The following is a 27,277-nucleotide window of genomic DNA, read 5'->3' on the forward strand; positions in this document are numbered from 1 at the left end:
TTATGCAAAAATCAGATTTTATTAATTAGCACATGAGATCTATGATACATTCTGAATAAAACAGTAGCCAAATGTAATACCAGCAGTAAATGTGAATCCTAATCAATAACATGCTATTTTGGTCCATCTGAGGTTGTGGTTTCTATTGTGGTTTCAATCTTGGCTATGTAACAGCCATGGCCATTCCATGCAGAAGGTGGCCACCGTCTCCCCCTGAATTATTTCCACCATGTAATCAGTCACTAATAACCCATTACGCTCCTCCCACAAATCCCAGTGTCTAAGGTCTTGGTCTGCTCTGATTTTTTTTGAGACAGAAGTCTCTCTCAGTCACCTAGGCTGGAGTGCAGTGGTGCAATCTCGGCTCACTGCAACCTCCGCCTCCTGGGTTCAAGCGATTCTCCTGCCTCAGTCTCTCAAGTAGCTGGGATTACAGGCGCCCACCACTACGCCCAGCTAATTTTTGTATTTTTAGTAGAGACGGGATTTCACCATCTTGGCCAGGCTGGTCTTGAACTCCTGACCTCATGATCCACCCACCTCAGCCACCCAAAGTGCTGGGATTACGGGTGTGAGCCACCGCGCCCGGTCGTGGTCTGCTCTGTTTCATGGTCAGTTTGTAGGTCATCTCTTTCCTATAACCCAAAGTGCCATCTGTCAGGAGAACATCCTGAACACAATAAGGATGATGATGAACATCATCGTTTTGCATTATTCTCTGCCTGCCCCCATGCTTGGTAATTTGCCAAGGCAGAGTCCTTATTCTTCAAAGAATCTGAATAGAAATGATCCTCATCTAATGCAGTGAGCCCTTCCATCTTACTGATTCTTTCCCAGACATTGCCATGAAAGGCAGGTAAGGAGGCCTATCGACAGATTTCAAGGTTTCGGTTGAAAGTCATAAATCCTAAAGTATAAAGTAGTAGCCTTGCAAGACACCTAAAATAAATAAATAAAATATTTTAAAATCTGAGACAACCAGTGACTTCAAACATCCTGCAACCTTTAATATACATCATGTTGTGTGAGTTTTAACACATTTGGGCTTGCAGTTGTTCTACAATGTGTAATATGAAAAGTTTATCAGCACAACTAGACTGAATTATTCCTGACATAAATCCTTGGATGTGTTACAGTTTTGATCCTTGGTTAATAGCTTCAACATGCACAAAATATACAAAGATGTGTACACATTTTGATGTCTAGTGAGTTGTGAGACCTAAATGAAGCCTCTGCCACACACTTAGGTGTATATGATTTCTCTTTAGCATGGACTCTGATGTCAATGAATGCGTGAACTCATGATGACGGGTTTGCTGTTCTCGTAAGGATTCTCTCAAGAATGAAATTCTCTGATGCTGTGTAGGAGTGAATTGTGACTGAAAACCTTGCCACATTTATTATACTTGTATGGTTTCTCTCTGGTATAAATTCTTTGATGACTCACAAGATTTAAACTTTGAAGACCTTGCCATATTAATTTCTTTTACAAGGTTTCTCCTTAGTATGGATAATTTGATGTCTGAAGAGGTTTGGGCGCACACTAAAGGACTTCCCACAATCAGTACATTTGTAAGGTTTCTTTCCAGTATGGATTATCTGATGTCTAGTGAGGTTTGGGCGCACACTAAAGGATTTGCCACACTCATTACATTTGTAAGGTTTTTCTCCAGTATGGATGACCTGATGGGTAGTTAGGCTTGAATGCACACTGAAGGCTTTGCCGCACTCATTACATTTGTAAGGTTTCTCTCCAGTATGGATGACCTGATGGGTTGTTAAGTTTGAATGCACACTAAAGGCTTTGCCACACTCCTTACACTTGTAAGGTTTCTCTCCAGTATGAACTCTCCGATGACTTGCAAGGTGTGAATTGTAACTGAAAACCTTACCACATTCATTGCATTTGTAAGGTTTCTCTCCAGTATGAATTCTCCAATGCCTTGCAAGGCTTGAAGTCTGACTGAAGACTTTACCACATTCATTACACTTGTATGGTTTCTCCCCAGTGTGAATTCTCTGATGAGTTGCAAGGCTTGAAGTCTGACTGAACACCTTACCACATTCATTGCATTTGTAAGGTTTCTTGCCACTATGAATTACCTGATGGTTGGTGAGTGTTGACCTCACACTAAAGGCTTTGCCACACTCATTACACTTGTAAGGTTTCTCTCCAATATGAATTTTCTGATGTAGTGCAAGGCATGAATTTCGACTGAAGACCTTGTCACATTCATAACATTTGTAAGGCTTCTCTCCAGTATGAACTCTCCGATGTAGTGCAAGGCATGAGTTGCGACTGAAACCTTTGTCACATTCATTACATTTGTATGGTTTCTCTCCAGTATGAACTCTCCAATGGCGCGTGAGGTTTGATTTTTGACTAAAGACCTTGCCACATAGATCACATTTATATCGTTTCTCTCCAGAATGACTTACCTGATGTACAGTCATGTGTGAGCCATGATTCAAGGCTTTGTCGCAATGAATATATCTGTAAGGTTTTTCCCTAATGCATAATTTCTGTTCTTGTGTGAGTAATGAAGAACAGATGAAATCAGTCCCATATTTATTAGAAATATGGGTTTTGACAGTAGAAGAAATTATTTGGGGTGGTGAAACTGAGGAACCATGGTTGACAGACATCTCAACATGGTTACATTCATAAATTTTCCCTTCAGCTTGAAACTGCTGCAGTTCAGGGGGATGTGATAGAAAGCTTAATCCAAGCTGATTTTTAATAGACTTGTTTTCTATACCTCTTCTATCGTGTTGGTCTCTTCTACAAGTAAGATTTTCTTTTGGTGCCATAGTCACTTTGTTGCAATTTCTTTCATCATCTCTCCACTGACAGTCAAAGTCATGTATTTTTTTCTTGATTTCCCTGAAGCAAAACTCTTCAATGTCATGTTTTTCATGTTGTTCCAATGTCACTGTTTGGAATACTTCTCCTGTGTTACTTTCCTGTTGTGGTGCTAATTCCTTGATTACACAGTTACGAGAGAGATCTATAAGAAATAAAAAACCACAGGTTTCCAATTAATTAGAGACAGTATATAAATATTTCATACTGAATAACAGAATTACACAAAAAGCAACATTTATATACAACAGAGTTATAAAACTTCCCAATCATGATCTTTAATTTTTACGAACACAAAGGAATCACATTCTTTAGTAAAAAAAAAGGGTGATTACATGGCATTCAAATAAATTCTAGGGAAGGACAGATTCAAACATCCTATGACCAAAACACATTGTACAAACCTATGTTAGCCCTGAAAGGAGTATTTTTTTCAGCTTGACAGCAAAGTACACACCAATTGGCAGAAAATACGTGGCCATCTCATTACTGAAATAAATATTACATTTTACCTAGCTACAGCATATTTACTGTGCCCATATAAATGAAAAAAGTACTACACGATATATCATAATGGTAACTAAGCTGCAACAAACTTATGGAATGAATAAGGTACATAAATGATAATTCTGAATTGCAAAACAGTAATAGCACTGAGAAAATGAGACAAAAAATAATAAAACACTGTTAAAAATAGCTAATTTTTCTGAATACCTGTTATGAAAATATCTGTACCCACCTAGACCAGGCATTTTTGACATTAATGAGTGATGCACGTCAGTTATATTGCATGAAACTTACTAAAAACCCATCATCTGTAAATCATAACAATTAATTAATAAAACACTGTAGTAACCCATGATAAAACCAGCAAAACAAAAACTAGTAACTACACTTGTACAAAGTTATAGCCTGTAAATGATTCTCTCCTAAGAAAAAAGCAAGAACTATTTCAGAACCTGTGAACTGGAATATATGTTAAGATCTCTGACATTTGATGCATGAGGTCAGGTAAATACATAGCATTATAAAGAAGAATTGAAGAACAAAGTCAGAAATGACAATTATGACTTCACACCTGCACTTATGTAACAAACAGCCAGTCAATAATGCAATTCCCTACATATGCATTGCCCTTTCACGACCTAGTTCATCAGCCACACAATATACATAAGAGTTTGTACTTGGAAAATTTATTAACTGAAATCAGAGAACACAATGTTTAGAACGAATTGAAAATAAAAACAAACAAAATATAATGCAGTCTCTATGGTCTGAATATGTTGGCCAAAATTCATATGCTAAGGTCCTATCCCCCAGTGTGATGTTGTTGCAGATGGGGCATTTGGGATATAATTAGGTCATGAGGTTGGACTAGTCAAAAATAGGATTACTGCCCTTACAGGACAAGACATAAGAGCTTGTTTTCTCTTGCCCTTTGCATCATGTGGGACAGTCAGCAGGCCTGTACCAGGAACTGATTCACCTGGCTCCTTAATTTTGACTGCCCAGCTTCCAGGTCTGGGAGATACAAATTTCTGTGGTTTAGTTCTCCTAGCTTATGATATTTCTTTCTTTTTTTTTTGAGACGGAGTTTTGCTCTTGTCACCCAGGCTGGAGTACAATGGCGCAATCTCGGCTAACTGCAACCTCTGCCTCCTGGGTTCAAGCGATTCTCCTGCCTCAGTCTCCCAAGTAGCTGGAATTACAGGTGCCCACCACCATGCCTGGCTAATTTTTGTATTTTTAGTAGAGACGGGTTTTCAATATGTTGGCCAGGCTGGTCTCGAACTTCTGACCTCAGGTGATCTGCCCACCACAGCCTCCCAAAGTGCTGGGATTACAGGCGTGAGCACTGTAATATATGTGCTCGCTATGATATTTCTTATGATATGATATTTCTTATCATATTTCCTATGATATTTCTTATGGCACGATGAGTTATATAAGACAGAAAAAGGACAATCTCATCACAATCATCACAGAAGGCTGATCAATCTTATTAAACAAAGAAACTTTGGGACTTCACTGTAAGACATGCAGTATTCCAAGTAATCACACACCACCACCTTGTTTTAAAAACTTTCAAGTAAATTGTTATTATTTTTCAAATAAACACATTAGGTCCACGGTATTCATGTATCTAACCTAAATTTTCACCCAAAATAAGAGAGAAAAACAGGACTAAATCCTGGGCCAGCAGGCTCAGACATTTTTTTTGTTTGTTTGTTTGTTTTTTTGAGACACAGTCTTGCTCTGTTGCCCAGGCTGGAGTGCAGTGGTGTGATCTTGGCTCACTGCAACCTCCGCCTCCCAGGTTCAAGCAATTCTCTTGTCTCAGCCTCCTGAGTAGCTGAGATTACAGGCACCTGCCACCATGCCCAGCTAATTTTTTTGTATTTTTAGTAGAGAAGGGGTTTAACCATGTTGGCCAGGCTGCTTTCGAACTCCTGACCTCAAGTGATCCGTCCACCTCAGCCTCCAAAAGTACTCGGATTACAGGCGTGAGCAACTGCGCCGGGCCATCAGACATGTTTTTAAGCACATGTCCACCCAGGCAGTGTGGAAAACCTGGGTGGACATGAGCAGTGTGGAAAACTATCAGTCACAGCAAGAACGCACCCAGGCAAGGAGCATATGAAGAAAAGGAAATACAAGAGCTGGGCTGTGTTGATAATAGTGTTATTCAGTCAGCTCTCATGGAAGACAGCTATGCTCACCACTACACCACCAATGCATCTAGTCAGTCAGCTCTCATGGATAATGGTATCTGAGTCATCACTTCCTACACATACTGATTTAGGCAGATCCTGACTTATAAAGCGGTTGAGTAGCATCTTGTCTTGCATAGTGAGAGTAGTGTGGAGGGTGAGGAAGTCCTGTGGCAATTGGGGTTTTCAGGAATACAAAATCAATATGCTAAAAAGCAACAGTATATTCCATGCAGATCAAGGTATCATGTGAGGATAGGAGAGAGGAAGGGCAAGAGCACGGGGAGGGAGTAATGGGCATGTCGGAGGAAAATCTGCATGCACATCTGTGGGATATAATTCCACTAGGACAGTTACAATTCTGACCTTGGGGCCAGGCGTGGTGGCTCACGCCTGTAATCCCAGCACTTTGGGAGGCCAAGGTGGGTGGATCACATGAGGTCGAGAGTTCAAAACCAGCCTGACCAACAAGGAGAAACTCTGTCTCTACTAAAAATACAAAATTAGCCAGGTGTGGTGGTGCATGCCTGTAATCCCAGCTACTCAGGAGGCTGAGGCAGGAGCATCGCTTGAACCTGGGAGGCAGAGGTTGCAGTGAGCTGAGATCGTGCCATTGTATTCCAGCCTGGGCGACAAGAGCGAAACTCCATCAAAAAAAAAAAAAAAAAAAAAAGGTATCATAAAAAATACAGAATTTACGACTAAATGAAAAAGATGTTCATTTATACCACATGTAAATGTACAAGATGAAACTAGCAGTGGCTTAAACAAATGACACTGGACTTTAAAAACCGAGGCATGACAGCGGTGTAAAGCAAAAAAAGAACAAACAAAAAAAAACCAAGGCATCATTCAGCTTCACAAGCTCCCTCCGCAAGTTGTGATGTGTCAACACTGTATTTGTTGTAGGTTTGAATCTACAACAAATTGAATCCAGGCTGAACAAAGGTTTGTTGATGAGAATGAACAATGGTGCACACAGGATGGAAAATGAACAAATGTGGCGTGAACAATAGTTTAGTCAAGAGCCTCACACATATGACGCTGTGAACTTGAACAATGTCATCGCTAGGAGAAACTCCCACACCAACTGTCGGCTTAGGGGAGATGATCATTAGTTTATGTGTCCAGTGCCATCACAGTGTCCTTCAGGTACACTTTTGTGAGGCTCCTCAAAACTAGGACAGCTGGAAACACTTGTCAGTCAGGCTCGCCTGATATTTTGTATCTTACATCCTGAGCCATGCTGACGATTTTGCTCAACGCCTTAAGGGGCATCTCTACATGTAGCAGGATGCTATTCAATTATATTAAAGAGTTTTCCCTCATAAATTTTCTGTTATCATATAAACACCCTCCATAAGAGACTCCAGGAGAAGGTATGCATAACCTATAGGTTGGTTATCATAGCAGAAATACAGAGAAATGACAGACCCCAGGAGTGTGTATATCAAAAGCTGGGTTTGTTTTTTTTTGAAACGGAGTCTCACTCTGTTACCCAGGCTGTAGTGCAGCGGTGCCATCTCAGCTCACTGCAACCTCCGCCTCCTGGGGTCATGTGATTCTCCTGCCTCGGCCTCCTGAGTAGCTGGGATTACAGGCGCATGCCACCACACCTGGCTAACTTTCGTATTTTTAGTAGAGACGGGGTTTCACCATGTTGGTCTTGAACTCCTGACCTCAGGTGATCCGCCCACCTCGGCCTCCCAGAGTGCTGGAATTATAGGCGTGAGCCACCGCACCCAGTCAAAAGTTGGTTTTCAGAGAAAAAATCATGCAGACTTAAGAGAAAACAAAATCAGGAAGAGCCAAGGTTTTTCTACATTCATATAGCAATGAGACCAATGGAAAAGAGAGAAAAATACAACATATGAAGCTAGATTTTGAAAGATCTTGAGATGGGATTGTCTGCTCTGCCTACAGATGGATCCTAACCTAAGAGCCTGAAAGACTAAGACATACTCCCTGTGTAGGATGGGGGATCCCAGTGAAGACCTGTTAACTGTTCTTACAGTTCTGCTGAGTAACAATCTCAGAAGATCCAACCCCCTCCCCTGGTCCACACCCCCATGAACTGTGGCAAAAGCAGAACAGAAGAAATGGCTGAGGGACCACAACAGGTAGAAAGGGCTTGAGACAGCTCCTTGCAGCTCCCGGGGCCTCAGATGCAAAGGAGGAGCAGCCAGTGTTTCCCATCTCGTGGGCAGGTCTTCCAAGCATCGGAAATGGGGTGGAGCATGGATAGCTCCAGGCATCAGGACTGTGGAGGCCTCCCCTCTGATCTATATGGAAAGCGAACTGAGCATCAGGTGGCATCAAGAACAGGAGAGACCGGCCGGGTGCGGCAGCTCAAGCCTGTAATCCCAGCACTCTGGGAGGCCGAGACAGGCAGATCACCTGAGGTTGGGAGTTTGAGACCAGCCTGACCAACATGGTGAAACTCCATCTCTACTAAAAATACAAAATTAGCCAGGCGTGGTGGCGCATACCTGTAATTCCAGCTACTCGGGAGGCTGAGGCAGGAGAATCATTTGAATCCGGGAGGCGGAGGTTGCAGTGAGCCGAGATTGCACCATTGCATTCCAGCTTGGGCAATAAGAGCGAAACTCCATCTCAAAAAAAAAGAACAACAACAACAAAAGACCAGGAGAGACCAAGGGAGAAGTAGACCCTTGTGATGCAGCCCCTCCCGGACCCCTCAGAGTGAAGGAGCCAGAGAGTTCACAGAAGTCAGAGGGCAATGTTGTCCATCATGATGAGCACTGCCATTTGTCTCTGTTTGAGCTGCAGGCCCCACTGGACAGCAAAAGGATCAACTATGACACGTCTCAAGAGCAGAGGTAGAAGTAGGGGAAGTTTAAAATTTCCTCTAAGAGCTCACAGGATATAAACATTTGTTTTCCTACAGAACTCTCCCACTTGCTGAGAGTTTCCAAACACAATGTAATGGTGTGGCTTCCTCTCCCCCCATCTGAGGTCTTACCTGTTTTCACACCTTTGATCCATTCCCACCCTTTTAGTTTTCTTGCTATTTGTACTTGGCTTTCTATGGTCCAGGGCTCTTTCCTGTGCTCCCACATGGGATAATACACTGGTCAGGAAGAGAATTTCCTGCTTATAAAATGAATGGAACATGATGTGCTGTGGCTTTTCAAGAATCTCAGCCCTTTGCTTGGATAAGAAGACAGGCTATCACAGATGGATCTAGGAAAATATTTCACAAATTGTTTCACTGAATGCCTACTCCGAATGCTTAGGGAAGACTGGAATATGCAAATATCTGGCTCCCTTCCAAGAACTACTGAACGAAAGCACAGGGGTAGAAAACAAGAAGTGAGTATTTCAGAAGTCTACCATAAGCTTTCATGGATACTTCAGCTCTGGAACCACCACTGTTGTATCATGAAGGGGTCAGAACATCTGGAAAAAGGGGATGGTTAAACTCCAGTGTCCACATTATGGAGCTTTTCATTTCAGAGTCAACAAGGCCTCAAACTCAGTGAGGCAATGCAGGGGCTCCCAAGAAGCACACAAGGGAAAATGGAAAGATACCAAGGGCAGATTTTGACTTCTGGAAGAAAATTATCCTCACCCAGGGAGACCAGGTTCCTGTAGTTCTCCAACATCACATCCCTGTATAAAGTCCTCTGTGTAGAGTTCAGGCATTTCCACTCGTCTTGAGAGAATTCGATGGCCACGTCCCTGAATGTCAACTGTCCGTAAAATAATAAACACATTTCACCAAGGGGTTATGAAGGGAGTTACCATCTTCACACAAAATAAGAATAAAAGAGAATTTAAGTATAGATTTAATTGAAGTGTGTGTTCGATAAATCCACACTAAGGTATTTTTGAGTACATATCTCCCCCTAATTGTGGTTTTTTTTTTCCCTTTCTTTCTTTTTTGTTTGAGACAAGGTCTCGCTCTGCTGCCCAGGCTGAAGTGCAGTGGCATGATCATGGCTCACTGCAGACTCAATCTCCCAGGTTCAAGTGACCCTCCAACCTTAGCTTTCCAAGTAGCTGGACTATAGGCATGTGTGTACAAAGTACATTTGAAAACTTCAACAATGAACTAGGGATCAAGCAGAAGAAAAAATTTCAGAACTTGAAGACACGTCTTTTGAAATAAATGAGTCAGACAAAAATAAAGAAAAAAATAAAAAAGAATGAACACAGCCTATGTGACATATGGGGCAGGCACCATAAGGTGACCAAATATTTGAATTTTTGATGTCCCAGAAGGTGGAGAGAAAATCAAAAGGATAGAAACCTATTTAACAAAATAATAACCAAAAACTTCCTAAGTATAGTAAAAGGTTTAGATATCTAGATACAGGAAGTTCATAGATTCTCAAAGAGATACAATCCAAAAATGTCTTCTCCTTGGCACATTATAGTCAAACTGTCAAAAGTCAAAGAAAAAGAAAGAGAATTCGGCTGGGCGTGGTGGCTCATGCCTGTAATCCCAACACTTTGGGAGGCCAAGGCGGGCAGATCACCTGAGGTTGGGAGGTTGGGACCAGTCTGACCAACATGGAGAAAACCCATCTCTACTAAAAATACAAAATTAGCTGAGCATGGTGGTACATGCCTGTTATCCCAGCTACTCGGGAGGCTGAGGCAGGAGAATTGCTTGAATCTGGGAGGTGGAGGTTGCGGTGAGCCGAGATCACGCCATTGCACTTCAGCCTGGGCAACAAGAGCGAAACTCCGTCTCGAAAAAAAAAAAAAAAGAAAAAGAAAGAAAATTCTAAAAAAAACAGCAAGAGAAAAGCATCTGGTTACTTATAAAGGGTGCTCCATAAAACAGGAAATTTCTCAATAGAAACCTTACAGGCCAACAGAGAATGGTATGATACATTAAATGTGCTGAAAGGAAAAAAAACCCTGCCAGCCAAGGATACTATACTCAGCAAAATTATCCTTCATGAAAAGGAGAAATAGTCTTTCCCAGAGAAGCAAAGCCTGAGGGAATTCTTCACCACTAGACTGGCCCTACAAGAAATGCGTAAGGGATCCCTACATCTAGAAGCAAAAGGACAATATTGGCCATCATGAAAACACACAATACTATAAAACCCACTGTTAGAGTGAACATGCAAGTAAGGAAAGGAGTCAAATGTAAATGTTACCATTACAGAAAACCACCAAACCACAATGAAAAACAATTAGAGAAAGAAAGGAGCAAACATACAAAACAACCAGAAATCAATTAATAAAGTGACAGTAATAAGCCCTCACATATCAATAATGAACTTTATGTAAATGGATTAAACTTTCCACATAAAAGATACAGACTGGCTAGATTGATACAAGCGTATATAACCCAACTATATGCTACCTTTAAGAAACTCATGTCAACTGTAAAGACACAAATAGACTCAAAGTGAAAATATGAAAAAAGGTATTATATGCAAACGAAACCAAAAGCAAGCAGAAGTACCTCTACTTCAATCTAACAAAATGAACTTTAAGTTAAAAACAGTAAAAGAGATGAAAAAGGTCATTATATAGTAATAAAGAGATCAATTCAGTAAGAGGAATATAACAATTCTAAACATATATGCACCCAACACTGGAGCATCCAGACATATAAGGTAAATATTATTAGATTTAAAGGGAGAGATACACTCCAAAAATAATAATAGTTAGGGATTTCAGCATTAGACAGCGGATTTAGACAGAAAATTAACAAAGAAACACTGAATTTAAACTGCACTTTAGATTAAACAGACCTAAGAGATATTTGCAGAACATTTCATCCAACAAGTACAGAATACACATTCTTTGCATCAGCGCACAGAACATTCTCCAAGACAGGCTATATATTAGAACACAAAACAAGTCTCAACACATTTTAAAAATATCAAAATCTTAATAAGTATCTTCTTAGAACAACAATGGAATAAAATTAGAAATCAATACCACGAGAAACTTTGAAAACTGTACAAATACATGGAAATTAGACAACATGCTCCTAAATGACCACTGGGTCTAGGAAGAAATTAAGGGGGAAATTAAAAAATAAATCTTGAAACAAATAAAAATGGAAACACAATATGTCAAAACCTATGGAATACAACAAAAGCAATGCTAAGAAGGAAGTTTACAGTAATAAACACCTACTTGAAAAAAGTAGAAAAATTTCAAATAAGCCAGGCACGGTGGCTCACTCCTGTAATCCTAGCACTTTGGGAGGCCAAGGCGGGCGGATCACCTGAGGTCAGGAGTTCAAGACCATCCTGGCTAAGATGGTAAAACCCCGTCTCTACTAAAAATACAAAAATTAGGCCGGGCGCAGTGGCTCACGCCTGTAGTCCCAGCACTTTAGGAGGCCAAGGCGGGTGGATCATGAGGTCAGGAGATCAAGACCATCCTGGCTAACATGGTGAAACCTCGCTTCTACTAAAAAAATACAAAAAAATTAGCTGGGTGTGGTGGTGGGTGCCTGTAGTCCCAGCTACTCCAAAGGCTGAGGCAGGAGAATGGCGTGAACCTGGGAGGCGGAGCTTGCAGTGAGCCAAGATTGAGCCACTGCACTCCAGCCTGGGCGACAGAGGGAGACTTCGTCTAAAAAGAAAAAAAAATACAAAAATTAGCCAGGTATGTGCCTGTAATCCCAGCTACCCTGGAGGCTGAGATGGGAGAATCGCTTGACCCAGGGACGTGGAGGTTGCAGTGAGCCAAGATTGCGCCACTGCACTCCAGCCTGGGTGACAGAGCAAGAGTCCGTCTCAAAAAAAAAAAAAAAAAAAAAAAAAAAAAAAAAAAAAATTCAAATAGTCTAACAATGCACCTCAAGGAACTAAGATAGCAAGAACAAATCAAACCCAAAATTAGTAGAAAGAAAAAAAAACAAAGATCAGAGCAGAACTAAACAAAATAAATACTACAAAAACACAAAGGATCAACAAAACGAAATGTTGGTTATTTTTAAAAAAGATAACATAATCTATAAACTACTAGCTAGATGAATCAAGAAGAGAGAAGACCCAATAAACAAAATCAGAAATGAAATGGATACATTATAACTGATAACACAGAAATACAAAAGATCATCAGAGACTATTATAAATAACTACACACTAACAAACTAGAAAATCTAGCGGAAATGGATAAAATGCTGGACACCAAGCACCAAGACTGAATCAGGAAGATTCAGAAAACCTTAACAGACCAATAATGAAATTTAATCAGGAATAAAAAGTCTCTGAACAAAGAAAAGTCTGGGACCAAATGGCTTCACTGCCGAATTCTATCAAACTTTCAAAGAAGAACTAAGACTGATTCTCTTCAAACTATTTTACAAAATTGAAACGGAGGGAATTCTCCTTAACTCATTCTATGAAGCCAGCATTCCTGATACCAAAACCAGAAAAGAAGAAAAAAAGAAAACTATAGGCCAAAATCCCTCATGAACATAGATGTAAAAATCCTCATCAAAATACTAGCAAATTGATTATTTTGCTATATTCCCAACACATAAAAATGATAAATACTCAAGGTAATAGACACCTCAAATACCATTAGTTGATTATTACACATTTTATGACACATGTAACAAAATATCACATCTGCCCCTTAAATATGAACCAATATTATGTATCAACTTGAAAAAGGAGCAAGCTATCCTTGTTCCTTAATATGAAAACGTGTAAATATTCAAAACTTGCACGATAAAATACCCTAACAAAACATTTATTGACAATTTTCTTCTAAAATCTCACAATGATTAAACACATTTCAACAGGGCTTGAGCTGTCGCTTCTCACAGAACTGGCAATAGTGGCTCACCACTGAGACCTGTGTGAGGGTGTAAGGCTTGACAGGAAAAGGGATGCTCTATATCTAAGCACCTCAATGTATCTCTATTGAGAGTTTCACCATAAAACAAATATATACATCATGTGATGTTTAAAATAAAAGCAGCATAATACTTAATAACAATAGATATAATAAGAATATGGATATATCCTCTTTAATGAAAAAGGAGTTCTGCTCTGATGTCTGAGCAAAACTGTTACCATTTTTACCTAAAACATCTGATGCCTAAGAGACCCTGCAGGAATAGCACCACCTCTGTGGTATGCAAGAGGTGCATACCTCTTTAAAATGGTTTAAAGAATGGTTTAAAAACTTGGCGGGGCACGGTGGCTCACGCCTCTAATCCCAGCACTTTGGGAGGCCGAGGTGGACGGATCACGAGGTGAGGAGTTGGAGACCAGCCTGACCTACACGGTGAAACCCCGTCTCTACTAAAAATACAAAAATTAGCCAGGCGTGGTGGCGGGCGCCTGTAATCTCAGCTAGTCAGGAGGCTGAGGCAGGAGAATTGCTTGAACCTGGAAGGCGGAGGTTGCAGTAAGCTGAGATCATGCCACTGCACTCCAGCCTGGGCGACAGAGCAAGACTCAAAAAAAAAAAAAAAAGGTCCTACAGCTGGCTGGGCACGGTGGCTCACACCCGTAATCCCAGCACTTTGGGAGACTGAGACAGGCGAATCATACGGTCAGGAGTTCAAGACCAGCCTGGCCAACATAGTGAAACCCCATCTCTACAAAAATTAGCCAGGCATAGTGGCAGGCGCCTGTAGTCTCAGCTACCTGGGAGGCTGAGGCAGAGGAATCACTTAAACCTGGGAGGTAGAGGTTGCAGTGAGCCGAGATCGTGCCACTGCACTCCAGCCTGGGCGACAGACTGAGACTCCGCCTCAAAAAAAAAAAAAAAAAAAAAAAAAAAAAGTCCTACAATTATACTTTATTTTTGTCGTTGTTGTTGTTGAGACAGAGTCTCGCTCTGGCACCCAGGCTGGAGTGCAGTGCAGTGGTGTGATCTCCACTCACTGTAACCTCTGCCTCCTGGGTTCAAGTGATTCTCCTACCTCAGCCTCCTGAGTAGGTGGGATTACAGGCATGCGCCATCATGCCTGGCTAATTTTTGTATTTTAGTAAAGACGGGGTTTCACCATGTTTGCTGGTCTCAAACTCCTGACCTACAATGATCCGCTCACCTCGGCCTCCAAAGTGCTGGGATTATAGGCCTGAGCCACCGTGCTCGGCCTTACAGTTACACTTTTACATTGACTTTATGTTTCAAAGTCAATAAAGGAATAAAACGCCCTCTAGTACTGATGTCTGTATCTCAACTTTACATTCCATTCCAAGTCATTAACAGTCTGGAGTCAGAGACATACTGATATACTAGTTTTATCTGGATTACAAAATCAGGCACAAAATATATCCCCTTATTGGCTGCCTTTTCCAGGATTTACCAGGTATTTGTCTACACTAATAAGTGACTTTAGGCCAGGCGCGGTGTCTCATGCCTGTAATCCCAGCACTTTGGTAGGCCGAGGCGGGTGGATCACCTGAGGTCGGTAGTTCGAGACCAGCCTGACCAACATAGAGAAACCCCCGTCTCTATTAAAAATACAAAATTAGCCAGTTGTGGTGGTGCATGCCTGTAATCCCAGCTACTCGGGACACTGAGGCAGGAGAATCGCTTGAACCCGGGAGGCAGAGGATTCAGTGAGCCGAGATTGCACCATTGCACTCCAGCCTGGGCAACAAGAGCGAAACTCCATCTCAAAAACAAACAAACAAACAACAACAACAAAAAAAAAGTGACTTCCATGGACAACTTCTCTATTCCTGGGCTACGGAGAGCTGACAGTACATCCAAATGTGGCCCCTGAACAATCCCTGCTGCCCAACAGCACTGACATCACGGGACCCTCACCCCATCTCCATCCATGTCTGGGTGTGAGCCCTTCCCAGGACCATGCCCAGTGGACTCTTCAGAAGTTCATGTCACAGGGTCAGGGTGAGACGGAATCTCAGTAGAGATGAGAGGGACTGAGGGAAGGCATGGGTCAATGTGAGCAAACGCATCAGGCAGGATGCTTCAGACTCAGAGAAGATTTGCAGCTCCAATGCATTGTCTCCCGCCTTTCTGAAAGGAGGGAGACAGAAGGATCCACACAGAATCTTTCTTTACCTGAGTAAGAGCCATTCCTGACTCCTTTGCTCTCCTCTTCTGGGTTTCTTCCTCATGTGCCAAGAGTCTTTAGAAGTCAATGCTGAATAATAACAACAACAAGTGCTGTTTATTGCTTAAAAACAACACACCCCCTCTCGTGTGACAAGCACACATATACGCAGGGAGGAGCTCACCCTGTGCAAAGACGGTCCTCAGCCGCCCACTACACCAGGGTGGCCCCAGGGACAAGAAACTCCTACAGGAAAACCAATACATGAGTCTTCTGACCCCTTTCTTCAGAACCCCCTCCCCTCCTGAAGAAGCTCACACACACGCTGCAGCAGTGGGGAGCAGACCCAGCCCTGATCAAACCCCATGCAGAGCACAGCCCCCTTTCCCTCTCTGTGGATCCCAGGCTGGGCTCAGCCCTCAGAAATAGAGGACACAGAGCCTTGGTGTTCAGGCTGGATATAGATTAGAATGATGTTGGGCACTGTATTATCGAGGGCGGGTCCCAACCTATGTGAATGGGAATCTCTGGGACAGGGATGGGGGCACAAAAGGTATATCTGCAAAGTACCTCAGCACTTTCATACGAAGCCAGGGGTGAGCTCTACTCAAACACGGTTAGCCCAGCATAGCCCCCACCTTCTGACTCTATTCTCCCCTTGGGACCTTGGTGTCATCAGGATCCAGACAGTGGAAGCAGAAAGAATCGAGAGAAGCATGCAGAGCAGGTAATATGGACCAGAGGAAGGGGTGAGGGTGTAGCTGGAGTGTTAAATGGGAGGTGGGTCACAGAAGTCCCCGCTGAGAAGGTGATATCACAACAGGGACCTGGGGAAGGAGGGGTGTTTGCACCTGCAGCTGAGGGGCCAGCGAGTTCCAGCAGAGGGACAGCCCACGTGAAGGCCTTGAGGCAGGAGCAACCTCGGCCCAGGAACAGGAAAGATGCCTGCGTGGCTGGAGCAGAGGGAGCGAGGAGGACACAGGCAGGAGATGAGGTCAGAGAGGTCCTGGGAGGGCAGACAAGGCAGGGCAGATGCTTTCAAACATTTTTCTCCCACACCTCAAAAGAATTTTGGAAATGATGTATTTCCTCACCCATTTTAATTAAACATATAATATTTTCTTTATAAATTAACCCACTTACAATGTAATATCTTATATATTTGAAAGTCCCAGGAAAGATATGGTCCCCCTCATCTGAGATGTGCAGGACTGCAGGGGAATGCATCTAGGGAGTCAGGAAGTCACTTTTGGACACCTGAAAGTGGAGATACCTGTTAGATGTCCTGGCAGAAAGTTGAGGAGAAGGCTAGGCGTGGCGGCTCACACCTGTAATCCCAGCACTTTGGGAGGCCGAGGCAGGTGGATCACCCGAGGTCAGGAGTTCGAGACCCGCCTGACCAACGTGGTGAAACCCCATCTCTACTAAAAATACCAAAAAATTAGCTGGGCATGGTGGTAGGCACTGGTAATCCCAGCTACTCGGTAGGCTGAGGCAGGAGAATCGCTTGAACCCAGAGGGCAGAGGTTGCGGTGAGCCGAGATCGCGCCACTGCTACAGCCTGGGCAACAAGAGCAAAACTCTGTCTCAAAAAAAAAAAGAGGTTTATTTGGCTCATGGTTCTGCAGGCTGTACAAAACATGGTGCCAGCATCTGCCTATGATGAGGGCCTCAGGAAGCTTCCGTTCAGGGTGGAGGGTGAAGGGGCGCAAGCAGGGCAGATGAAATGGCGACAGAGGAGGCGAGAGAGAGAGAGAGAGAGAGAGGTCAGGCTTTTTGACAACCAGCTCTCAGGGGAACTAAGAGTCAGAACTCACTCCCTAGAGAATGACATCAAGCCATTCCCAAGAGATCTGCTCCCATGACACTCACCAGACCCTACCTCCAACTTTGGAAATCACATTTCAACATGAGAGTTGGTGGGGCAAAACAAATCATATCCTAACAATTGCACATTCTGAGGCTATGAGTGGGGCTGGCATGTGGTACACAATTGGAGGGTTACTAGCAGCCAGGAGTAGGAACAGACCATTCCCAGTCACTACTGAGCAGGGATCCCAAGCCCTGAGACAGGTGGGTGGGTAAGTTGGAAAAGATCTCTTCCTTGCTTCCAGGGGCTCAGCAGTGAAAAAAACCAAGGCCTTTAAATGAGTAAAAAGAAGAAAGAAAAGCTCCAGAGACAAGGTGCAGAACAGAAAAATAGGAGAAAGGAAGAGGTGCGGGGCAGGAATTAAATGACACCAGGAAATCTGGTTGTATGTTTTCTCCAGGCTGTGATCAGCTACACAGGGACAGAAGCGGAGTAACAGAGTTGGATGTGGGGATGTCTGGGAGAAACAAATGATTTAGTGCACTTGACTTGCAAATCATCTAGTAACTGAAAGGGTCTGTTTATATCCAATTTTTTTTTTGAGACGGAGTCTCACTCTGTCACCAGGCTGGAGTGCAGTGGCGTGATCTCGGCTCACTGCAACCTTCGCCTCCCCGGTTCAAGTGATTCTCCTGCCTCAGCCTCCCGCGTAGCTGGGAATACAGGCACATGCCACCGTGCCCAGCTAATTTCTGTATTTTTAGTAGAGACGGGATTTCACCATGTTGGCCAGGATGGTCTCGATCTCCCGACCTCATGATCTGCCCACCTCAGCCTCCCAAAGTGATGGGATTACAAGCGTGAGCCACCATGCCTTGCCTTTTTTTTTTTTTTTTTTTTTTTTTTAAAAAAAAACAGGATCTTGCTCTGTCGGCCAGGCTAGAGTGCAGTGATGCAATCCTGGCTCATTGCAGCCTCAACCTCCTGGGCTGAAGCAATCCTCCCACGTCAGCCTCTCGAGTAGCTGGGACTACAACAGGCACGAGCCACCACATCTGGCTGATTTTTTAATTTTTTATAGAGACAAGGTCTCACCATGTTACCTAGGCTGGTCTCAAACTGGGCTCAAGTGAGTGTTCTGTCTCAGCCTCTGAAAGTGCTGGGATTACAGGCGTGAGCAACCACGCCTGCCATATCACTATCATTTTAAAAATAAGCTGGGGCCAGGTGCGGTGACTCACACCTGTAATCCCAGGACTTTGGGAGGCCAAGGTGGGCAGATCACGAGGTCAGGAGTTTGAGGTCAGCCTGATCAACATGGTGAAACCCCATCTCTACTAAAAATACAAAAATTAGCCAGGCATGGTGGTGCGTGCCTGTAGTCCCAGCTACTCGGGAGGCTGGGGCAGGAGAATTGCTTGAACCCGGGAGGCGGAGGTTGCAGTGAGCTAAGATCACACCACTGCACTCCAGCCTGGGCAACAGAGTGAGACTTCATCTCAAAAAATAAAATAAAATAAAATAAACTGGATATGACAGAGGCACATATTCTTTTGTTTTACCATTTTTATTCCTGGTGTAGACAAAAAAAAGAGCCTGGCATATAACGGAGTATTTGTTGAATAAATGAGAAGAATGATACAGGGTGAAACTAGTGCACCCTCCAGTACGGTGTTCACTTTGAGGGACTGATGTGTGCAGGGGTCCTGTTTGACCTCAGGATTGTCTTCACCGAGAGTGAGTGGGGAGCTGAGCAGGACCAGCTGAGGGGCAGAGCCAAGGGCCCTTCATGGAGACCACTCTGCTTGCCCACCTGTGGAAGGGCAAGTGCAAGTCCACCCAGAAACACATCTGGCTGACTATGGGGTCGCTGTCTGAGGCTCAGCAGACCCACCTGGCCAATAAAAGACCCTAAACTCTGCAAAAAGAAGAGTTTGTCTCTGTGCGCAGGCCCCTCCATGGAAAAAAGGTCCTGGGGTCTAAGATTTCTCACTTGGCAATGATGTTGGCTTGAGTATTATTCACAGACCCATATCCTTGGGTCTTGCGTGGGGCAAACTGACCGCAGAACTGCAGGAAGTGAGTCTGAACAGAGCAGCAGAAAGGCAGGCAGAAGACTTGAGGGAGGGGAGAAAGGAGAGACACAAACAGACCAACCCCTCCTCTCCCTCAATCACCCGCCTGGGGAAGCATTAGATTCCCGTCTTAGAGAAGCATTAGATTCCCGTCTTAGAGAAGACAATGGGGAAAGGGAGAAGTGTGTGCATAGGATGAGATGTGTGTTGGGTGGACAGAAAGACTCCTTTCCCTAAATGTGACCTCATTAGCTCACCCCATTCTATTGCACGAATTCCTGAGCAGAGGGGCACTCTGTGGAGATGAACACAGCTCTTCCTTCCTCCAGTTCCTGCGTCTCCTTGCCATGACCAGGGCTGTAATCCTCCAACTCCCTTCCCAGGGCCCCATGGCCCCTCTGCACTGGAGAAAGATCTGTGTTCCACAGCGGGTGTCAAGGACCTTGCCCCTCAGCTCCCCAGCTGCCCCGTGACTCTGTGACTCTGTTATCTTGGATTAAACAGGGAGAGGCCACTGGCCTGGCAGCAAGAATGTGGCAGCTTTATCTTCCCAAGGACAGTGCCAGTGGAAGCCTTTGGGCTGCAGGTTAGTGTGCTGTGTTTCACTCTGATTCTTGGAGAAATCTTTCCCTTACTCTGGGGCCCTGATAACCACTCCCTCTTGATTTGCATCCATAGACGCCCCCACAACAAACCCTCCCTAATGAAAGCCATCTGCGCCTGTTTCTGAGGACCCCTGTTGCCCTTCTGGACTGACACACTTACTAACTCCCATGGGGTCTTGCACTCCCCAGATAGTCCATAAAGGTCAGGCACTGCCTGAGGACACAGGGTTTATAGAAGCCCTGCTACAAAATTTCGCAAGTCCCAGTAACAATGAAATAATACACATAAATATCTTAGGGTCGCACTGACCCACAACAACGTATTTCTTTCCACTCATGGTGACTCCACCCCACACAAGAGTACCACCAAAGCCTACCAATAAAACAGAGATGTCTCTAACGATGCACGTGCCCCAGTGAGACCCTAATATCTTCCAAGAAAACACTCCAAACTGATATTTCTGTCTTTCAAAACGCATCTGAAAGCTTCCTGATCGGCCAGGCGCGGTGGCTCCCACCTGTAATCCCAGCACTTTAGGAGGCTGAGGCAGGCAGATCACGAGGTCAGGAGATCGAGACCATCCCGGCCAACATGGCGAAACCCCGTCTTTACTAAAAATACAAAAATTAGCTGGGTGTGGTGGCAGGTGCCTGTAGCCCCAGCTACTCGGGAGGCTGAGGCACGAGAATCGCTTGAACCTAGGAGGTGGAGGTTGCAGTGGTCCAGGATTGCACCACTGCACTCCAGCCTGGCAACAGAGCGAGACTCCGTCTCAAAAAAAAAAAGAAAAGAAAAAGAAAAAGAAAAAGATACTAGGGCTTTCCAAACTATTCCATGCAGTCCCATAACCACCCATAAACCCACGTCCATGTGCTACAGCCAGACCTGAGACATTCCTTTACAATTCCACTCACTCCTTGATCCCACAACCATGCATGGGACAGGTGTACACATCATTCACCCGGCTCATCTAGAAGCCCACCTTGCTTCCATGCCCCTATGTGACACCTCCAAGAATGCTTCTTCACTTTCCCTCATTTTTCTACTTCTCTTCCATGCATGAAGAGCACACTAGACTGAAAGGCAAAAGGGCCTCTGGACAAAAGCAGGAATGGACACAAATTGCTATCTGGACAGTGGGCCTCAAGTCTAGATTCTAGAAGTTGGCCATGCTGGAAGGAATTGCCAGCAATTCGGGGACACCATGGAGTCCAGTTTAAAGGCAGGTGAAGATTGGCCGGACTGAGCTGACGGAGGATGTCCAAGAAAAAGAGAGGCCCCAGATCTCATGAGGGAGGCTGCCATTGTCCCCTTGTCTCTCTATTCACAGTCCCCTGCAAAATTCCCCCGCTGTTTAGGGAGTGCCTCCTTCGTGGCCCATTTAGCTTCTGAACTTCTCGCCACCCTTCCTGAAGGGAATCCAGGACCCCTGACTGTGAGCACATCACCTGCTGGAAGGCAAAGCCCCTGCCCAGGATGGCCACTGGGCCCTGCTGATGTGCAGAGCGTGGAAGACCCGGGAGCTGGAGTAAGGCGGTGGGGACGCCTCGGCACTGGCTGAAGACACAGGGTCTGCGGGGCTTTTCAGGCCTCAGGGAGGCCTTCTGCTCTTACATAGACTGGAATAAATAGCCACAGGAAGTTTACACCAATTACAGATAAAATTTCCAGAATATGAGACCATCCTCACTATCCGCCCTATCCTTTTGGTCTTCCCTGAGGACTCCTCAGCCCGACCCCAGCCCCAGGATCTGAACTATAACCCCAGAGCAGGTGCTGCAGTCATCCCGTGGCCAAGATGGAGACTGCATCCTCCAACGGAGGGAGACACAAACCACTCAAAATAATCCACGCAGAAGAGTGTCTGATGTGGTGATAAATGCAGAGACAGTGAAACCTGAATAATGTGATAGAGAGTGACGGGCAGAGAGAACTTCAGATGGGGGTGGGAGGGCACAGGAGACAGCTCTCAGCCTAGACCCGAAGGAGGAAAAAGGGACAGGGTCATGATCATTTAGGGACACAGGGTGAAAGCAGGGACAACGACCCGTGACAGGAAGGGTTTTGACATTTGGGAAAAGAGAAGAGCAAATGTGACTGGGGCAGAGGGAGTCGTGAGATGAGGGCAAGCTCCCAGGAGGAGGCTGGACACTGGCAGGGGCCCTGGACACAGGGCTGTGGAGCCACAGTGAGGAGTGGGGCTTTTGTCCTGGGGAACACGGGAAGCCGGCGGAGGGTTCCCTGCCAGGGACTGACATGACATGCTTTAGATTTAGCTGTGATGTCCTCATACAGAGAAAGACCCCGAAGATGGTCTCTGTGTCTGAGTGCCTGCTTCACATTCTTGTGCTATTTTTTGTTTTCTTTTTTAGAGGAAGAAATCCAAATAAAAATTTTAATTACAACTGGCTAGTCCCCCCACATACAACTGCCAAACAAAATGCACACCCAATTTTGCCCTAAATTTCAGGAGTCAGTGTTGCTCACACTGAGGTTTTGTGGTCTAGTCCCTTATCTCTATGTTACAGGCGGGCTCACTGAGGCTGAGAGAGGGAGTCATTTCACCAAGTTATCCTGAGAGGTCTGAGTTGAGTGAGAAGGAGGAGATGTGGCTGAATTATGATGTCACGACCTGGAAGGGCCAATGGACTATGTTTGTCTTTATCACATCTCCCTTAGAAAATTCCAGGACTGGCCAGGCACGTTGGCTCATGCCTGTAATCCCAGCACTTTGAGGCCGAAGGAGGGGAGATTACTTGAGGCCAGCCTGGCCAACAAGATGAAGGCTCGTCTCTATCAAAAAATACAAAAATTAGCCGGGTGTGGCGGCATGTTCCTGTAATCCCAGCTACTCAGGAGGCTGAGGGAGGAGAATCACTTGAACCCGGGAGGTGGAGGTTGCAGTGAGCCAAGATTGCGTCACTGTACTCCAGCCTGGGTGAAAGAGCAAGACTCCAGCTCACCAAAAAAAAAAAAAAAAAAAAGAAAATTCCCAGACCTTCTTTCACATATCTGAGCAAAAGAAACTTCTTCAAGGTTTTATCACATTGGTTCCAAATGCAGCTCACAGCTATTTTAACAAATTACACAAAAGAAGAAAATTGAATAATAGACTAGTTAAACTAGGTTTCGATGTTAAGGTAAAAACATCATTGACATCTTTATCAGGTACACATTGAAACAATCTAAAATTACCTACTAGTCAACAAATAATGCTTCTATTATATGATAAAGAGCAGAAAGCATGCAGACCTCTATCAAAACTGGACACAATTAATTTCAAAGGGAAAGATTTTGAAATTGTTAAGAAATCTGATGAATTTTAGAGCTAAAAAAAATTGAAAACACATTATATTTAGAAAATGACATGAGCTGATTATAGGATGCCACCAAAGATCACTTTGGAAATAATTATATACAGAAAAATAGAGACTGAATTAATGAAGATCTATCTCAAGTTTCAAAATGAACTATAAATGAGATGAAAGGCAATTAGTAAGAAAAAAAGCAAATCAATTACAAAAAGCAACAACACTTTTTTTGTTTGTTCTTTGTTTTTTTGAGACGCAGTCTTGCTCTGTCACCGGATCTCGGCACTTGGCTCACTGCAACCTCCGCCTCCCGGGTTTACACAATTCTTTGCCTCAGCCTCCTGAGTAGCTGGGATTACAGACCCGTGTCACCGCACCTGGCTAATTTTTGTATTTTTAGTACAGATGGGGTTTCACTATCTTTGCCAGGCTGGTCTTGAACTACTGATCTCGTGATTCACCCACCTCGGCCTCCCAAAGTGCTGGGATTACAGGCATGAGCCACCATGCCCGGCCTCAACACTTTTAATGTTCCTTTAGAGCAAGGTTGTCCAATCCACAGCCCAGGAAGGCTTTGAATGCAGCCCAACACAAATTCCTAAACTTTCTTAAAACATTTTGAGATTTTTTGCAACTTTTTTTTTTTTTTTAGCTCATCAGCTGTTGTTAGTGTTAGTGTACTTTATGTGTGGCCCAAGACAATTCTTCTTGCAATGTGGCCCAGGGAAGCCAAAAGATTGGACACCCCTGCTTTAGAGAGACACTATGTAGTGACAGAGTCTTTCACTTTCTGCCCAGCTTTACTCTCCCACTCCCCCTTCCCCTCCCCCTGCCCCAATGCCAGGGAAGGGGAAGAGGGTGACCTGTGGGATTAATGAGTCAAGTCACTTCCCTCTGCCTTAACATGGATTGCAAATGGAAGCTAACTTCTGATGCCATAATTATAAAATGCACCAGCCTTAATAGACAGGGGTTTTGCAATTCTCACCATCTGTGTATTTTAAACTTACAAAGACAGAAATCAACAGGTCAAAACGTAGTCATCACATCCAGTCAATTCACAACTCACCTGGACCCGGGGTCCCCCTCTTTCCTCATTACGGTGTTTCCCTCCCTCATTCCATACATCGCTCTCATTCTCACCTTCTTTCTCTAGCTCTTTGCTTCCCCTTTATTTTCTTCCTAGGATTCTGCTCATTTTGAGCCCCTCTCCTCTCCTGCTGTTTCTCCCCTTCTTCCCTCTATTCTTTGTCTTCCACCTGTTCTTTCCATTCTTGCTGTTTATTTAATTCCTCTTTCTTCCTGATCTTTTCATTGTCCCAATCTCCACATATTTCTGGCTCTTTCTTCCCCATTTCAGCACTCCCTGTTAAATTCCCTCTTCCCTGTTACACACCGTTGTCCCCACTCTTTGGCACCCCCAGAGCCCAGGCCTCCCCGTGCTGTGGTTCTCCCTCTGCTTCTCCTTGTCATCGGCTGCCCCCTCTCGCTGTCCCAGTACCACACTGCTCTGCCTGCCCTGGCTCCAAATCCCTTCTGCTCTCCCCCAGTCTCTGTCTGAGGAGCCTCCCCCTTTGCTGCCTCTCTCCCTACCTGGCTGTCCTTCATCTCTCTGGATACTGTGCTTTTTCTCGAAATGTGTCTAGTTACTCTTCTCTCCCTGCTACTTTCTCGGCTTCTTCTTTCACTCTTACTGTCTCTTTGAAAATCTCTCACCATCCTCTACTTTGCCATCTGTTTATTGGTTTCCCTCATTCTTTCCTCTGTCTCTGGTTTTCTACTGCTCTCTCTGTCCCTCTGTCTCCCGATCTCTTTGGCCCACACATTCACAGGAGGGTTTAGGGTAAGACGCCTGCATCCTGGAGGAGCGCATTTTCCAGGGGGTGGAGGGGGACAGGCAAGAACACCGGGTGTCACAGGACAGGCCCTGAGCACCTCCCCAACGCGGGCTCAGGGGAGGCCTGGGGAGCAGCAGGTCCTGGCACGAGGAGGAGGGAGGTGGGGGGCGACAGCGCCTTCGGACAGGGGTGGGGTCTGCAGGATCCCAGGACCAGGCAGAGGACGCGGGCTCCAGGGGACTGCGGCTGCAGCTGCGGCGCTGCGCTCCAGGGGCCGACGAGGGCGAGGGGATGCGCCCAGGACGGGAATCCACCTCTGGGGTGAACACTTTAAAACGCCCGGGGCTGGAGGAGGGGTCAGGAAAAGGTTTTAAGCTGGAGAAAGAAGCAAAAGGCCGGGGACAGGGAGCAGCCTCAAAGCGACTTCAACCCAAAGGGAAGCGACTCCGGACCCACACTGCGAGGCCTGTATTCACCTGGGGTGGAGTGTGCGGGGATTTTAAGGCCCGTATCGACCCTGGACATCGGCTGTGGAAATGGGAAACAGGGAGCGCAGGTTTAATCTACACAGAGGGACACTCACGCTCGACGCCGTCACCTTCACCCAACACGGTCCGTTTCCGGGACTGTAGGAAACTGCGCATGCGCGGAGAGAAGAGCCGGGGCAGCCTGGAGGAATGGCTGGAGTGGGCGGGGCCTGCGCCGCTTTAAGGTAAAAAAATCAGAGTTCTGTGGGCCACTTATGTTGGAAACCAAAATGTTTTCCACTTACCAAGTTGAAAACGGTTTATGTTAAAACTATTTTGCCTGCGGGTTGGACCCGATCCTGCTAGGGAGTCTCCTGCAGCTTAGCAGTCCGGGAACTGGGATTTCGGTGAGGGATCCACAACTAGCAGTGATTGGATCCATAAAAGTTACCAAAAAACAAAAATAAAGTGTCTGGAATCACTCCACTGGATTTCAAGACTACCAATATAGGAAAGGTAATAAAAATTGTGTGGTTTTGGGGCAATAAAAGACATATGGATCGATGCAATACAATAAGAGAGTGCAAAAAATAGCCTCTACAGGTACTTCCAACTGATTTTTGACAAAGTTACCAAGGGAATTGAATGAAAGAAGAATTTTTAAAAACTGGTGAGGGGCTAACTTAATATCCACAGCAGAAAAGAAGTCATCTCTACTCAAACTTCACAACCTTACAGACATTAGCTCAACACTGACCACAGCCTAAATGTAAAATATCACATCATAAAATGGTATCCTGTAGGAGACTGAAAGAAAAAATTACTCACAATAAAATCGTAAGAATCAAGAGCTTGTTCAAAAATTCTTAGCCATAGCAGCAAAAGCATGATTCATTAAAGAAAAAAAAAACAACTGGTATTTACCAAATTAAAAACTTTTGGTCTGTGAAAGACCTTAAGACAATGAAAGAAAAGGTATTTGATATGGTTTGGCTCAGTGTCCCCATCAAATCTCATCTTCAAGTATAAACCTCAGGTGTTGAGGGAGGGACCTGGTGGGAGGTGACTGGATCATGGGGGTGGTTTTCCCCATGCCGTTCTCATGATAGTGAGCTCTCAGGAGATCTCATGGTTTAAAAATCTGCGATAGTTCCTCCTTTGATCGCTCTCTCTCCTGCTGCATGCGAGACGTGCCTTGCTTCCCCTTTGCCTTCCTCCATGATTGTAAGTTTCCGGAGGCCTCCCTAGCCATGCGGAACTGTGAATCAATTAAACCTCTTTTGTTTATAAATTACCCAGTCTCAGGTTGTGTCTTTATGGCAGTGTGAAAATGGACTAATACAGTACTGAATAATAGAAAATATTTGCCTACCATATATCTGACATAAAACTGGTATGTGGAATGTATAAAGAATTCTAGAACAACTTAAAAACAAAAAAAAAAAAAAGCAAAATAATCAAATTAGAAAATGGATAGAACTATGAAGAGACATTTCACTGAAGCAGATATACGGAGATAAATGGGCACATAAAAAGATTTCCAACATCACCATCCATCAAATCTCAGACCTCAGCATATTCTGCTTTCTCCATGTGAACCCCTGG

General features: G+C 44.5%; 1 protein-coding gene across 8 annotated transcripts; it reads right to left on the reverse strand.

Annotated features, from left to right (window-relative positions):
* ZNF415 (zinc finger protein 415) lies at positions 1-27,095 on the reverse strand. 8 transcript variants are annotated; one of them, XM_063720284.1, is made up of 6 exons: positions 25,789-25,844; positions 16,709-16,822; positions 16,417-16,571; positions 15,574-15,655; positions 9,167-9,287; positions 1-3,008 (listed from the first exon to the last, which is right to left on the reverse strand). In XM_063720284.1, the coding sequence occupies exons 4-6, from the start codon at positions 15,586-15,588 to the stop codon at positions 1,477-1,479; spliced, it is 1,668 nt and encodes a 555-aa protein (XP_063576354.1). In that variant the 5' UTR covers positions 15,589-15,655; positions 16,417-16,571; positions 16,709-16,822; positions 25,789-25,844; the 3' UTR covers positions 1-1,476. The 8 variants fall into 8 exon arrangements, with proteins under 8 accessions (XP_063576354.1, XP_024093836.3, XP_054397176.1 ...); XM_024238068.3 differs by lacking the exon at positions 16,709-16,822 and having other exon boundaries at positions 25,682-25,803; XM_054541201.2 differs by lacking the exons at positions 15,574-15,655; positions 16,417-16,571; positions 16,709-16,822 and adding an exon at positions 8,064-8,160 and having other exon boundaries at positions 25,682-25,810.
* Positions 27,096-27,277: the final 182 nt, after the last annotated feature.

The sequence above is a fragment of the Pongo abelii genome, chromosome 20 (genome assembly GCF_028885655.2).
Source record: "Pongo abelii isolate AG06213 chromosome 20, NHGRI_mPonAbe1-v2.0_pri, whole genome shotgun sequence".
NCBI classification, from domain to species: Eukaryota; Metazoa; Chordata; class Mammalia; order Primates; family Hominidae; genus Pongo; species Pongo abelii.

Excerpts from the sequence above, each read along its gene's own strand:
- ZNF415 (XM_063720284.1), bottom strand. Across the intron at positions 3,009-9,166 it reads CAGGAACCTGGTCTCCCTGG|ATCTCTCTCGTAACTGTGTA; the intron begins GTGAGGATAATT and ends TATTTCTTATAG.